At 46.4% G+C, this 16,470-nt stretch overlaps 1 protein-coding gene across 5 annotated transcripts in view; it reads right to left on the bottom strand.

The window, feature by feature from the left end:
* The window catches only part of FAT3 (FAT atypical cadherin 3), a 617,077-nt gene that overhangs the window by 32,939 nt on the left and 567,668 nt on the right, over positions 1-16,470 (bottom strand). For all 5 annotated transcript variants that reach the window (XM_074372838.1, XM_074372842.1, XM_074372840.1 and 2 more), the window contains 3 exons: positions 15,299-16,097; positions 4,176-4,310; positions 2,161-2,318 (listed from right to left, as the gene is read on the bottom strand). In XM_074372838.1, the coding sequence (XP_074228939.1) occupies positions 2,161-2,318; positions 4,176-4,310; positions 15,299-16,097 (1,092 nt within the window). The remainder of the gene's footprint in view (positions 1-2,160; positions 2,319-4,175; positions 4,311-15,298; positions 16,098-16,470) is intronic.

The following is a 16,470-nucleotide window of genomic DNA, read 5'->3' as shown; positions in this document are numbered from 1 at the left end:
TTAAATCTTGCATGAGGCTGAAAATGTTAAGCAAACAGATCCAAATCCCCTAAGTGGATATTCCTGGAGACTCCAGGAGAATATCTGCAATAGTTCAGTACAGCTGTGTCCTGCTTTGGGCAAAGCCAACATATGAAAAGCAAACGTAGAGAGCAGACAGATTGGGGGTGATTATTCACATCACAAAGGGATTAATGGAGGGGTTCCTTCAAATAGCAACCACCCTTAGTTTATTAGAATTCCATTTATAGAGATTCAATTTACACAACTTTCAGAAACACACTTGTTTCATGAAATACAATATACCTTAGGAGCTAGAGCTGCCTAAAAGGTTTAATTATTCTTCTTTCCCATCCCCAGGGATCTGCACATTTTAGACATTTGCAAGCAAAGTGTCAAATGACAAGCTTCATTTTAGGATCAAGCCATTCAGGTCCAATATTTTTGTTCTCTCTCAAATTTAATGCTTTCTAGGAGATTTGCAAATGGAAAGTATATCCCTCCTAAGGATGTTCTGTAACCACCAGCCCTGTAGGAGCCTGAAGGGGGCGAGGTGGAAGGTCAGCGACACCCAGGCAGAGTCCTTGGGAGCTGGGTCCTCTGGATGGGCAGAGCACTTGCCTAGTAGTCATACAAAACCTCACTTCTCAGGGCTGTATAGAAAGTGAGCTAAGGATCCAAGGCAGATTGCTTCAAGGGACAGGAGGTTAAAAAGACAGGACTTAGGTTTTTGAATTTTTCTTCTTCCACTATGAAGATCTGATTTGTATTCATTGTCTTCTAAATTGTGCATTCAGAGTGCTTCTTGTGCTTCTTTTAAAAACACTGCTTTCCTACCAGACCTGAAATTATTCTCTAAGTTGAATGAGTAAGGCCCAACTTTAAAGTCCAGCTCTGCTGACTCTCTCTAGACACCAAGTAATACCTGGCAGTACCAGAAGGGGGTACATACGAGCCTACATGGTAGGAGAGGCCACTGGCATTTAATGTTCTACACACTTTCCTCCCTCCAGGATGAGAGCCTGGGCCACCTAATCAACTTGGATGTGATCTAACAGTCAAAGAACAGAAGCTAAAATGGCCCACCATGATCCCAGTAGTCTAGTGACAGAACACTAGGAAGGAAAAAATCAACAGCCATATCCACTTGCTGGGCATCTCCTACTGGACAGGCTCCACCCGCCTCTGAACACGCTTACAGTGGGCAGTGGGCTGGCATAGCATCTTGGTGAGAATAGCGTTCTATTACACGTGTCTCCCTCCTTCTTCTCCCCTCTCCTCCCATCTTGGAAGGCTTAATCCGGACTACAGATGCCCAAATGTGATTTTGGATAAAATGAGTTGTAGTCACAAGGCTGAGAGTTGGGGAGAGCACGGAGATGAAGGGCACGGTGTGAGAGAGAGTGGAGGGCAGGTCCAGGCCTCTCACTTAGTAGCTGGACAACCTTGGGTAAATCATTTAACCTCTCTGAACTTCTATACTCTCCTTGATCAAATGGGGATGACCATATATATAAAACACATTTTTAGATTAACTTCGTAACAAAAGTCAAATGAGGCATGTAAAGCTATTTATTAGTGTTACTGTTTTCACGAAGGCACCAGAAGCTCTGACCTGAATTCAAATGCCAGACATGCTGTAAAGGAAGTCTGGTGCCTTCCGAGGGTTTCTGAGGCTAGGAGTGATTTAAAAATTGAGCTACTTGGGCCATCATAGGGCATATGGAATTTTCTATACCCCAGATCTCCAACTTCCTCCCTGAGCAAGAACAGAAGTGACCTTCAGGGGTCAGTGGGCAGATCCATGTGGTAGAGGAGGATACAGTCAGTCTTTGTAAAGGACCACCCCTGCCGTGGAACTGATTAGGAAACACATTCTAATGAAGTGTCGAGTGATTACAGCTCAAAGGAGGCCGACCCTTGAGCCCACTCTAGAGAGAGATGCCCCAGTCTCCGAAGAGCCAATTTCCAGGCTGAAATGTTCAAAAGCAAATGGGGTGTTGGCACACTTCCCAGTTCTGCTGCTGCTGCTCCCCTTTGCCCTGAAGTCGGCTTCTGGTTTCCGAACTTAAAAGAACGAAATGATTTCAGACCCCAATCCAAGAGCCAAAATACTAACATGAGAACTGACTGCGGGAAAAGATAACCTGTCTTAATTACCTTCAGAATTATGCAGGGGTTTGCTCTGGTGTACATTATAATCCCGTTGCTTTGCAGCGTTCGCAGGCGCAGAGCTAGCTTAAAGTCCTCTTCTTTGCTATTTTCAGAAAGCCGGTATTTGATGTAACTGTTTCCAGCAAAGCTGAGAGAAGTGTGCCCTGAAAAGACCATGACGGGGAGACAGTATATACTTTTAACACCCAGAAACGAGCAGGGACACATGAACTCACCCAACGACTGCCAAGCAAGTTGATTAAAGACCATGGGAAGTTAATGAAGGCATTGAGGAGAAACCATTTTTTTGATTCAAAACTGCTTCTCCTTTTCAGGTCATTCTCTAATTTCAAAGTGAAAAAAATATTAACTAGTCAGATGCCAAAAAACTTACTGTCTCATGTCAAAGGCAACTTAGTAAATTCTCTAACTTGAATTTTCTGAGTGTCCCTAAGTTCCCCATGCCTCCTTCCTAAAATTAGCACCATTAAAAGATACCCCTTCACTCCCACCCTCATCACAGACTCTCAAGAACTTTCAATTCCATGAAACAAAGGAAAGACAAAACCATTTTCAGAGAATATCCATATTCCTCAAGCATAATAATGCCAAACAGCCAACTGAGGTCATTTGCACTAATGTTGAAAAAAGGTAACTGATGTAAAGGAAGTTCATGTCTTGCGCAGTCACAATTCTACCTTTGGACCATTAATTTCAAGGCTCCCTGCCTAGAATCTTTCGTCCTACCCACATCGGCCAATTCTGAGTTTGCCCTCTTCTTTTTTTTTTTTTCCTGATTCTTAACTTTGTTTTAACAAGCAAAGTAAGGGCTGAAAAGCTGTCTCATTGGGGTAAAAGGTAGAAAGTGTGGAAGTAAACCAACTGGATGATAATCACGGACAATGAAGTGTTGGAAAGGAGAAGAGAGACGGGCAGAAAGAGATATCTGAAGTTAGGCAGCTTGGCCTTATTGTCACCCCACATGCACACCTGCTGTGTGCACAGCGTGTGTGTTAGGGTGGGGACAGCATAACTATCTTTTAAGTCGAAGCCTTAGATGACTTCAGAGGCAAATGTGCTGGTGACCCCCTCAGTTTCAGGGGCAGCTCCGTTCTTGAAATCAACTGTGAAAGAGCTTCGGCTTCCATTTTCAGGAACAGTGCTTGTCTCTGCAAAGGCTGAGCTTCTAGAACCCAGTGCTTGGCAAGTGCCTTGCACACACTAGGAATAATTATTTTTTATTCCTATTATATTATTATTATAATCATCACTCGATAAATATTTCTTGGATTCCAAAATTAGTATCAGTGTGCCTGTATTTTAAACACATCCTCTACCAAAAAGAGGGTTCTCTTGGCACCAAAACTGAACAGCACCCCTGTTAGGGGAAAGAAGCTGTAGAGAATATGGGAGTCAAATGAAGCACAGAAGCTGAGTGATGATCAGAAATGGAGGATCATGTAGACTGAAATAACATAAATACTGATTTTTTTCTTTCTTTAGGACACACAGGTGAGCACCTCTCCTCTTGGGAACATGCAATTAGCAGTACATTTCCTGAGGAGAGTCTGCTTACTTGGGACTGTAGGCTGGGCTTACTCGATGGAAGGTCAACTTGCCTGGCTCAGCTCTACCTTCTGTTAAAAGGTAGAGGTTTGTGTAGCCCTCTGAACATCAAAGGCCATTCCACAAATACTCCAACTCCTCCTGCCTAGCCAACAGCCTTCTATTTTCTGTAATTTCACACCCATAATGTCCAAGTGACATGACTGAAAACACCTGCTGTGGTCTCCTGTTCCATAAGGAGCCCACAGGCCTTGTATGCTTCCTTAGCACAGGCTGCAGCTGTCATAACTCCCAAGGATTCGGGGAGGGGATGCTAGCTGTGGTCCATTCTGAAGGAAAACATTGCATGCAGATAGAAATGTCTTCTGGAAGGGCTACGGGAAGATGAATTTACTCAAGGGCAAGGGCTTCAGGAATATGAATTTAGACCCTTATCACCCCACCCCACTCTGCACCTGAGCACTCTCCGAGCTTCCCCGGTGGACACTGGCAGAGGAACGGTCTCCTGCTGGCTTCGTAACCAACACACTGCATGTCCCCCGGACACGGCTTCTCCATGCAAGGATCGTTGGACCCTGGGCACAGTCCTCCTGTGACAAAGGGAAACGCGCATGATCAGTACAAAGGCAATCAACCAGGCTCTACAGGCTCTGGGCTGAGAGACAAAGTGGCCACCTGCAAGGAGGAGGCCTGGACGGGATTCACCTGGTGTGGATTCCCATCGAACATCCCTGCATCTGCAAAGGCTCACTGCCAGAGTGAAGTAGCTGAGGGGCAAAGAGTCCATGTGGGGCTCCTCTTTTTAGGCTACCCAGCCTCTCGTGGGCTCTGCTGGAGCGGGGTTCCTGCACACTAGTGGCCATTGGAATGCATCACTTGACTTTAGATTTCTCCTACGTCCCTCTCCCATCCTGGAAAACTTAGGGCCAGACTTCAGAAGATGTCAGCCGTTGTTTTCAGAGGGAGGGGGGAAAGGCTTTCCCAAAGAAAAGTAGGACTCATTCTATGTTGTGAAAGCACCACTCCCACTGGGTCCCAATCCCTTCTGCTACCTGCGATCGTATTGATTAGCTGTAAATGTGCCCTGCCGACTACCAAAAATAGTAGAATTATTCTTGGCAGAGGTAGGCTTCCTTTTCACCTGTTCGATGTTTATAGCACCGTGAGATGAAAGGTTAATTCCTCAGAAGGGAAATTCGGGAAAGCACATTAACCGATTAAGGCAGAATTCAGGACCCAAGGGAGTTTTTTTCAGAGATGTGGGGATGGCAAATATGGGTCCACGGAAGGAAATGCACTTTTCAAAGGTCTTGGTTATTTGAAATGTAATCAGGCGAGAGTTTAAGTGGTAAAAGGACTGTAGAAAAGGCGACACAAATTGCAAATAACCCATAGCTGAGTGAGCAGTGGTCTCAAGAAACACCTCTTCTCTGTGAACCAAGAACACACCGGACACTAGCAGCTTCTTTCCTCGGTGAGATCTGGCCCACTCTCCTCCTCCTTCCCATCCAAACTCTTTCCTCCTCACTAAGCATATTGTCCCGTGGTACAGTCATTTCTTTGTCCAGGAGAAAGCAGACAGTGAATGCTAACTACACATAAACACTGTAAGAGCTGTAACCCTGGAAGGGAGCAAGATAAGTAGCATCAGCAAACTCGGAATTCGTCAATCCTCTTTTCCACTGGTTTAGCGCTCAGCCATAAAAGATCATCTTGGCAATGATCCAGCTTATGAAGTCTTCGAAGATGAAGGGATTTTTTAACCGAAAATGTGGACTGATCTTTGCAAATGGTTCTAAAAGACATAAGTGCCCTGAAATACATCTTCCTATTTTCATTCCAAGGAGTCTTTATTCCTGCCACGTATCTATCAATATTTATGGAACTTAAAACAGCTGTTCAGCCACCTTCTGATCTGTTTTAAGAGGCTTTTGATAACCAGTTTTTGAATTTTTGGTGCATTCATCAAACAAGTAATTTTTTAGGGCCAGTGAGGTGATAGGCCTGGACATATAAAGCTGAAAAAAAAGTGATCCCATCTCTTCTCCCGCTCCCCCAGGAAACAGCACCCAAACACGTGATTGCAACACAATCAGGCAACTGCTCTGCTAGGGATACGTGAGAGCAGAGGAAGCACTGGAGAAGGAACAGCCGTGTCTCCTGGGAGAATGTCGGACGTCCTCGCAAAGGAAGAGAGCATTTTCAACTCAGCCTTGAAGGATGAGACCTTTTGAGTAAGAAGAACTGTTTCATGGGAATGAACCAATCGTAGTTGGTGGCTTAACTGCATGCATGCGTCCGTGTTTTCACAACTCTACCAGCCTACTCTGCTCTCTCCATGAGTGGCTTGGTTTCAGTTTCCAGGCCTGTATACTTCTAGGTAGGTTCTACGTGTTGACTAGTTAGCACGTGCTCCAAGTGCAAACTGAACCCAGTGCTCACCTCAGCCACATGGAGGTGGCGATGAGCATAAATGAATCACAAAATGCATCCCATAAAATAGACCTAAGTCTAGATTACCTGGGCATTAGCTTCCAGTTAGACACAGAAACAGTAATTTACATATTCAAGAAGCCAGCTCCTTTCCATCCCATAAATATGCCTTTCCTCATGCCCTAGTTTAGCCAGCCAAAGGTTCACTTTTCTATAAATTTCTGTGTTTCTGAGATACAGCTATATATATATATATATACTGCATTCACAGTCTTTTTGGCTCTAATGCAATGGCTCCATTGCTTAGAAAATCTGCATGATCAAAAATCCAGCTTAAAAGCCCCTTCTTCAAAAGGGAAAAGAGACCTAGATAATTTCAGACTCATGATATCCAAGCTGTTTTCTCTTCTCAGGAGTTACAGTGACATTTAAAAAAAAAAATAGCTGTAAGTACATATAATAAAAGCTAAACACTGTATTTCAGAATAAATACAGCATTTGAGTATTTCTCCCTCTTACTTACGTGTTTTGACCTTTTCTTTTACCACTAGTCCCGCCCTGGTAATTAGCACAGGGCTTCTCACTTTATCACCCAAATCGCTTATATTGGATTAAAACACAAAGTCACTTAGACCAGCAACTGGAGTTCAAAGTCACAGCTTGTTTTGTTCTTCTTATGTCATAACCAAAGAACCATATAATTAAATCCATTAAATCAATGAATTATGTTAGATCCAGTCCCCCTTATAAAAACCCTAGCTGGAGGACAGATAGAAAATATATTAATATAAATATTATAATACATGCATTCTAAAATTAATATTAATGTAAATATTAGACACATGATCATGTATATTTCTATTCATTCCAGCACCCATTGACTTTGACAGGTTATTTTTCCTTCTTTTTCTCTGTAGTAGGTTTCTGAAAGCAGAAGGGACAGTTCTTGGCAAGGGACCGTCTCCTGATGCTTTAAAAAGCCTGTGGGGCCTCCCCCCGGAGTCCCTGCCCGGGACAGGAGTAGCCATAAACATTCGGGCTCCAGCTGCTGCTGTCAGTTTCCTCTGCTCAGAGTCTGCTCTCTGGTGGCTCAAGGAAGGATGAAGGCAGATTAGAGTCTGGAGGTCAGTTTAAATGTAATGTCCTCCTTAGCTGGGGACAGATGTGAGCAGGTGCACAAAATGCAGTCTTTTCCAAATGGAGGGAGACTTCTGGTTACTGAAAAACAGGCTTCCCCAAACCAAATCTTCTCCAAGTGCAGTACTGGAGTTCTTCCCTTTCCGTCAACTATGGTAAGAAATTAGGTTCTTTCTGAAATATTTATTGTCAGAGGGATGTGACCTTCACACGCCAACCCTGAACGCACTGAGTGTCCTTCGACTTCAGATGTACCCAGGTTTGGGTCCTGGGGATACTTCCCTGGGGGTAACAGCCCTCTTCTCAGCCAAAAGCACTAAATTCTCCAGCAACATAAGACCCAGTGTGCTTTAAACGGATGCTGACGGGTTAACTTGTTTTCAGAAGGCATATGCTTCTATCGTCTGCTTTTCAGAGAAGCACGTACACCTAAGATCGTTAGGAGCCTTAAAGGCCGTCTCTCTGGTGGAAGAAAGTGCCTCATCAGCTCCCGAATAACAGTTAACAGACAACAGTGTCAGCTCCCACCGGCTTCTGGGAGGAAGTTTATCTTATTAACTATCATTAAATAATCCAGGTTTAATTAACTTGCGCTGTGATCAGTGACAGCATGGGGGCTGGGGCGCTAGACCTCCCTGCTCTGTATCTCCAGGCATCCATCAATTTGGCGCCAGAGTGAGCGTGAAGGGAGAAGGGTCCCACTTTACCAAACCAACTGATGCCACTGGTGCTAAGTCAGGGCAGGACAGAAGGATCAGACGTTCTTAGCAAGCATCAGAGCGTACAGCACAAAATCTCTGTTCCCCATGCCTAGGGCCCTTCTGGAAGGCAGGAAACCGGAAAGAGTGCTGCACTGACCGAGCAGCAGCCTTGGATTCTGACCCTGACTAGTTATTCAACGTACTGACTGTCTGGCTCGGAACAAGTTGCTTAACTTCCTTGGGACATGCTTCTCTTTTGTGAAAAATGAGGATCAGGATTCTTCACAGAGTTGTGAGCATTACGTGGACTAACATAGCTGAAAGCAACTTGTAAAGGAAAAAAACTCAGAGTGAAAGTAAATCACTGCAAGGTCCCCAAACTGGGGACACCAGCCTGACTGAGCAACACGGCAGAGACCTGAACTCAAGTGTAACCCTTTCCTTGCTGTCCTTTCGGGTCAAATTCATGATTTGTCAATTGACAGATGACATGAAGTACTATGTGCCTGGGAGGAGCTTTTTATTAATCAGTGTCACAGGCCACGTGCAGCTGGCTCAGCCCCTTTGCGACCTTGTCTCGGGTGGAAGTTTTCTGTCCACAAAGCCTCTCCACCAGGGTAAGTGGGCACACAAGGTGGCTGTTCTTCCAAAGAAGGTCCCCCACCCCTTGGCTTGAGTGGAAATTCAGGTCACTTTCTGCAGAACTGAAGACACACAATTCACTTGAGCAGAAGCTCAGAGCTTTGGAACCTGCAGGGAGGAGAAAGGGGATCCCCTTGTGGATTTTAGCAGGGTCTCACTGCCCCGTGCGTGACCCTTCCCTCCTGATCTGCCCCCCCCCACAGCCCCCAGGGTTAAGTCTATGCCTCTAAGCTCACACTTCAGTATCTAACGGTGATTACGACTGCTGCCACTTTGAGCACATTCAACCTCCTGGTTCATAGCAGCCTCATTATACTGAGAAGCTAATAACTAATGGTAAACTTCCTACACGCTGAATTCACATGCTTTGCCAAGATGCCATGTCTCAGCCAATGCCACAGAAGTCAATAAGCTTCCTTCTTAATTCCGAGCCTGCATGAAGTTTTAAAACCTATTCTCCTAAGGTCTCTTGGCTTTGATGCGGTCTCTTGTGGTTCTCCTAGAAGCACAGAATCGTCTAGACTGGTGTTTGGTTGGCTCAGCCGTATTTCTTGGATGATTTTGCTAAGACTGAGCGCATTTTCAATCAAGACATCCTCTCTGGGGCAGTTGCGTGTGGGTGGAATATATAAGGGGCTATTCACATGCTGAGAAGCTGGTATCATCACCGCAGTGGACCCCACCAAACCTCTCCTGGCACTTTTGGACTTAGGCACGCTGGAGATTAAGGATCTGCAGACATATCTGTTATGAATGAAACATATGAACTTCCAACTTTGTAGGGGGAATCTGGTTAAGATTCAGAGACAACACTGGATTATTCAGAACTCCGAGGGTTAGGACCACGGGCTCTCTGCTCTGAGATGAGCATTAACAATCCCCAGCCCAAGTGTGAACCCAACCTCACATTTTTCTATGCTTTTAAAAAACTCATCAAGGTTAAGTTTTAAATGTCTCACTGCCTCCCAGAAGCCGCCGTCATTTTATTTGATTGTGTTTATTAGGAGCGCACTTCTGTAACTGCCTGGCACAGACTCCATATACCTGTCCCACCACACTCCTCCCATGACTGTCCCCATCATCCAGTCTAACTGCATTCCTTGCCGCTGGCCCAGCGCATGATGCTGGTTCATGGGTCACCAGGGTGGGGACCACGACAGCCTCACTCACCACTGTATCTCCAGCCCCCCACCCAAGGCCTGGAAAGGCATTTCATTCACTGCTGAGTGAATGAGGACATGAAAGAGGCCCCCAAGTCCCCTGGGCCTTTCTCTTCACTGCTCTCTCTGCTTAAAATGCATTCCCACGACAAGCTTCATGGCTCCCAACGCCCTTCCTGGACTCCTCCAAGTAGGACAGAAGACTTCTTCCTTTATCCTTGCTCTGTGCCCCAGTGACACCTCCTCAACTCTTTCTAGCTCCTATTTTTTACAGCCAAGAGAAAAGGAACTTCCACTGTTTGTCTAGAAGAAGAGTCAAAGGGTCCTAACAACGACGCTTAGATACCTGGAGGGCGGCTTGTTCAGGAGGGGTTAGAAGGCTCAGGTTCCGTGGCTCCAAAGTGGGGAGTTGGCTCCCATCACACGGAGGTGGATTTTGGTGCCCTGTAAGGTCTGTCCTGTGAGATAGTGAGCACCTGGACTAGGGCTCGAGCCTTGGCTGAACTACTGTACCAGTGAACAGAACGTCTGTAGTCGGTGGGAGGTTGGACTGGGTGACTTTCAAGTTCCTTTCAAATCTGTGCAGAGGTGGTAGGATACAGTGGTTAGGGCTGCCAGGTGTGGACCCTGGCTTGGCCATTTACTAGCTCTGTGACCTTGCGTGCATCAGTTGGCCTTTCTAAGTCTAAATCTCCTTAACTTTTGATGAAAGTTGATGATACCTACCCTTTAGGGTAATTGTGAGGGTTCAATGCAATTATACCTGTGTGAAAAACAGCACAGTAACTGGTCATGGTGCAATAAATGTTAGTTGCTATGTGTGCCCCTGCCTTTATCTGTGCACTGAATTGCACGAGGTTTCTTACCTCCATTCCTTGGCTCTAAGGCCCCTCAGCCTGGAGTGCACCATCCCCATCATCTACTTAATTCTAGGCGTCCTTTCAGACCTAGCGCAGGGAGCATGGCCCTCAGTGCTCCTCTTACCTCCCTGCGAACACTTACGACGGTGCCATAACCCAGTGGCTGTGGGCACAGCTGCTGTTACCCTCACCTCTGCCAGCACTTCGCCTGTAGCAGACACACCACTCATTTCACTGGAGCTCCAGGTTCTAGTCTGGGTTCCACATCTGGACCAGGACTCGACAAATCAGGCATCCACCTCCACCAACACTCTCCCAAACACACTGGTCTTCAACTCTGATGGTCTCGGGGCGAGTCCATGCTCTTGGACAAGCATCTCCTTTCTGATATATTTCTAGATCAGACTTTTGAAAACTCAATAAAGATTTTCCGAAGTGGACAATCAGCATAGCCCCCCAGGCTGCCTTGATGCTCTGTCCTCTGGCTTCGCCTCTAGGGGCTGAAGGATCTCCATTCTTCCCCATCATTTGTGTCAAGCTTTCCTACCCAAGTACCGATGTTCACTGAACGTCTAAAGTTTACCGAGAGACGGCTCACGACATCAGAGCTTTATCTGTCAAACTTCCGTCCAAATGTGATGCTCGATCGATGGTGGCTGGAATATATAATGAGCCTCTTGGGCACTAAAACTCAAGCCTGCTTTCATTTTGTCAAAGCAACTTAGTATTTTGATTCAAGATGCCAATGATGTTAAGTTGCCCCCAAAAGAATCTGCATGAGAGAAAGATGAGTCGGAAGCTGGGAGGAGGGTAGAATATTGAGGCCAAATTGTGTAAATATTACTACACAGTCAAGAATGGGCAGCTACCTCTATTTATCATCGTAATTATTCAACCAAGTGGTGGGAAAGCCCATTTATTGTATCTGCCAGCCTTCCAGGTAAACAAAAAAGCAGCCGAGACTGGTTGTGCATGTGTTGTCTGTGTCTGGGGGTGAGAGGGGCATTTATTGACTTCAATTACCTCTCCTTTCCAATAAACGAGAAAATGCCTAGAATGCTTAATGCTTTCCTTAATGGTTCTTCACTATGTTTATTTAAGAGGATACTTTAGGAAAAAGTGAGAGAGCTATTACTGCTGTAACTAAGAGCTTGCCTCCTGAACCCAGAGGACATTTTTTTCTCCCTTACTGTGCTGTGAGAGTTCTCAAGAGTTTGCTGTCCTGACCGCCAGCACCAGACTCTCCCAGGCTGCCTAGATACTGACTCCCAGGCTCTGAGTGTGCGGCTCAGCGACGGGCATTTCTAGGAAGCCACAGGCGTCCTGCAGACTGAGAGACCCTCTGCTGTCCTACAGTGGGTCAGGGAGGCTGCTGATCAGTCTGTCGGGGAAAATGTGCTTGTTTGAATATTCTTACAGAGTGGATAGCACTGAGGTTATGAGTCCTATAAAAATGGAAGAGTCCCCGTTCTTAAGATGCAGGTAACAAAACAGGGGCCCAAGATGAACCTTTCTTGAAGCAGCACGCTGTTCTCACCAGCTGTATGGTCCCAGCACAGCACGGCACTGCCACATTTATAAAATGGAGATGATCATATATCACCTGCTGAACACAGGGACTGGGCCAGATGATGTTTTCAGGTCCTTTTGCCACAAAAATCCAGCAATTTATTTTATAGCTTAGTTACAAGAGTGACTTGAAGGAGGAGAGCCAGGAGGTGGGTCTGAGTCTGCACAGAGTTCTCGTTCCGGAAACACTCGCTTTTTAAACTGAGAAAGCCTCCTCTTAGGATGTCTAGGGGCTGAATCACAAAAATTTCCAGCATTCTGGGTTTACTGGAAGTAGAAAGGTTTATGGGGACCAGGACAGGAGCCCTGGGCAAGGATATCACCTTGAAACTCACTGCATTTAAAAACATCAGTGTCTTATGCAAAATGCAGAGCCAGCCTCGCTCTCTTCAACAAAACCACCCCTCTAAATCCCCGCTGTAAAGAAATTCTGCCAAGTCTGCCCCACTGTCTCTTCTTGACGAACTCATACTCATCCCTCAAAACACAGCACAGAGGTGGCATCTGGTGTCTAAATGTCACAGAAAGCTTTCCTCTGGCCACAGCAGGGACTCTGTCCTTTCTACTCCCCTGCATTTCTTATAACACTTTACTGCAAACAAGTACTTGCAAGCTGAGTTCACAATAGCCAGCTCCTAAGGGACTGTCATTTTTTTCACTTTGAATCTGCAGTGCCTAGGACACTGCTGCCACCCCAGATTTTTGCTGAGTGAAATGAGTTCTCAGAGCAAAAGGATTAATTAGCTGATTTAGTTTCTCCTGCAGGGTCTGCCCTGTCTTGTTGGGAACCTCTTTTGAACCCTGCTGTGAATCACTGCAGGAAGGCTCTAGCAGAGCTTTGGTGCATAAATCAATTTGTCTAAAAAAGGAAATCTAGGTAAGGCCCGGACAGCTGGCATTCATAAATCCTGCACGTTGGTGGCATCTGCCAGAAACGCATTTCCCCCAGCACGCATGCCTGGAGTCACATTGGAGCTAATTTACATATTCAACAGGTTGGCCATCCCTGCATCTACCTGATGAAAACGCAAACAGAATTCACTGGGCAGCACAGAGTGAACGGCTGGCACTTTTCTAGGCTGCTTGGAGGTCATCGAAAGGTCTCTGGGAGGGAGCTGTGACCTCTGGGGTCTTCCTCTGATGAACTCATTTTCCAAGCTGCAACTAAAAACTTCCTACAAGGGAAGAGGGCAGAGGCCCTGCCTGTCCTCAATTACCTAAAGGGAAGCTTTATAAATGGCCTCTCTTCTGGCCGCAGTCCCTTCGGGCCAAGTTCACACAGGCTAGAAAAACTCCGGGTGCAATTTTCTTTGAAGAGGGCAGTGAATTTATAGCATCACACGTCAGAGAGAGAAAAAGAAGGAGAGAGAAATGCTTCTGGCTGACCACTGCGGCCACGCGACGCTGTGCAGCTACGGCCTCTGACCGGGAAGGTCAAGGTTCAGTGACTCTAGTTACATCGACAAACACGAACCACTCCATCTCTGCCGCTCTGAGGGCTGAATCCTCCTCTTCACTGTGCTCCCGTACAGCTGGCCTGTTTTTCACTCAAGCAAATCCAGCTGCCTTTACCCTCTGCAATAGGTTCCCGACTTGCTTCCCTGCCACTGGCCCTGCCCTGTCTAACCCGGTCCCCTCGGCAGCCAGCAGGCTCTTGGAAAGACAGACCTGACTGTGTCCCTTCTCCACCTCAGAGCAGCCAATGGCTCCCATTGCTTTGGGGTAATTTCTAGACCCTCGTCCTGGCCAGTGGCTCTTGTGTGATCACTGGGCTCAAAAGTCTCTTTTGTCACCACTGAAAATCTCTTTCCACCCCCTCAGTGTAGGTTCCTCTCTTGCCCTTAAACCTTCCTCGTATAAACAGCCTCTCCATCTGGAACGCTCTCCCTCCCTAGCAGTCGTCACACATCTAATTCCTATGTATCTTTTTAAAAAAATTGAAATATAATTGATTTACAAGTTGTGTTAGTTTCAGGTGTACAGCAAAGGGACTCAGTTATATATACATATATATATATATCTACTCCCTTCCAGAGTCTTTTCAATTATAAGCTATTACAAGATATTAAATATAGTTCCTCGTGCTATACAGTAGGTCCCTGTTTTTTGCTTTATAGATAATGGTGTATAACTGTTAATCCCAAACTCCTAATTTATCTCCCCCCTTGCTCCCCTTTGGTGACCATAAGTTTGTTTTCTGTGTCTGTGAGTCTGTTTCTGCTTTGCAGAAATTTGTCTCATTTTTTTCGATTCCACATTTGTCTCATTTTTTTTCAATTCCACATAAAAGAGCTATTGTATGATATTTGGTGCAGCCACTATGGGGAAGAGGATGAAGGGCCCTTAAAACACTGACAATAGAGTTACCAAATGGTCCAGCAATCCCACTCCTGGGTATCTATCCAGTAAAGATGAAAACTCCAATTCGAAAAGATACATGCACCCCAGTGTTCACAGCAGCACTATTTCCAGTAGCCAAGACATGGAAGCAACCTAAGTGCCCATCAACAGATGACAGGATAAAGTTGTGGGGTGTATACACACACACACACACACACACACACACGTGTGTGTGTGTGTGTGTATATATATGCATATATATATAAAATGGAATGCTACTCAGTCTTAAAAAAGAACAAAATAATGCCATTCACAGCAACATGGATGGTCCTAGAGATGATCATACTAAGTGAAGTAAGTCAGACAGCGAAAGACTAATTCCTGCTTATCTTTTACCTCAACCTAGAGGCTACTCCCTTTAGGAAACCTTCTTTCTTGATAGGGTCCTCCCACAGAACTCTATACTTCCCCTAACAATGCTTTATCAAGTGGCTCAGGCCAGCCTGTTTGTATGCCTGTGCCGTCCATAAGCTACATGATCCACGGGAGTAGGGGCGAGCCCGTCTTGTTTACCCTGTAGTCCCAGCACCTCTCAAGGTAATGAGGCACATCAGAGGCAGTCAGTAAATATTTCTCCCAGTGAGCGAATGAACAAATGCATGCGTGCCAGGATGGTAACTCAGGCCACCTCTCAGAGCTGGGCATGGGGGGAGGGAGCTCTCCAAACCGCACTCACCGTTACAGGTGCAGCGCACGTTCCTGTAGAAACGTGGGCACACGAAGCTGATGCGAGCCGTGCTGTAGGTCATGAGCGCGTGGGAGTCCAGCGACAAGCCTTGTTCGCAGTGCTGTTCCTGACAGTCCAGCCCCGAGCAGTTCTTTTCCAGGATGGCTGAGATGCGCATGACGTTCTCCAGGTGTCTCCTGGCATTGGACAGCTTCTGGATCAGGTAGGCCGGCTTGTAGAACTCGCTGTTGTGCGTCTCCACCGCGAACAGCATGTCCAACTCGCTGGTGCCCGCCACGGGCTGGATGCTGATGATGTGCAGGCTGTCCTGCTTCTGGGTGAGGACCGCGTTCCGCAGCGTGCGCCGGAACCCGTGCATGTGCAGCCCCACGAAGTCCTCAGGGGACACGTTCTCAAACCGGATGGTGACGGTGTTCTGCAGCATCTCGTGCACCAGCTGCTCCACGTGCACCACCACGTCGATGGGCACCTGGAACCGGCCGTCACTCACCGACACGTTTAGGACGTACTTGCCGCTGTCCAGGCCTCCCAGGGCGATGATTTTCCCATCATGACTGTTCACCTTGAACAAGCTTTTCTGCTCCGATTTCAGGGCAAATGTGAGCACATCATACACGTCTTGGTCTGTGGCATGGATCTTCCCAATGACCCCACCAGGAAAGTCGTCCTCCATGGTGACAATGAAAATTTCCAGGGGGATGGCTGTGGGCTTGTGGATACTTTCCTCGATGACTCGCACGCGGATGTAGGAGTGAGAAACTTGCTGAGGTTTGCCTGAGTCTCTTGCCTAAGACAACCAAGAGGGGGAGAGGAAAGAAAGTAAGAAAAAAACCCATAATAATTAAAAAAAGAGAAACCAACAAAACTCAGATAGAAGATGTCTGTTCCTTTAACCACATTTGCTTCTTCCTCCATCCCCTGCCACTCTTCTGCCAAACTCAGAAGATGGGCACTTACATAAGAACAGTGATCTATCACCTTCTGTCCCCATATGTACACTCTGTTATGGACAATAAAATGTGCCCACACAAGAAAGCCATTGGGGGTGAGTTGGGAGAAAGACAGAGGGTGCAGTGAGATCCAACGTGCCCACAACAAGCTGGCCTTGTTTTCACTTTGGACACAAGCCACTGGAGAACCTCATAAAGTGGCATTCCCAC

The sequence above is a fragment of the Camelus bactrianus genome, chromosome 10 (assembly GCF_048773025.1).
Source record: "Camelus bactrianus isolate YW-2024 breed Bactrian camel chromosome 10, ASM4877302v1, whole genome shotgun sequence".
Classification (NCBI taxonomy): domain Eukaryota; kingdom Metazoa; phylum Chordata; class Mammalia; order Artiodactyla; family Camelidae; genus Camelus; species Camelus bactrianus.
Note: the sequence above shows the minus strand (reverse complement) of the source record. Positions and strands in the feature narration are given on the sequence as shown.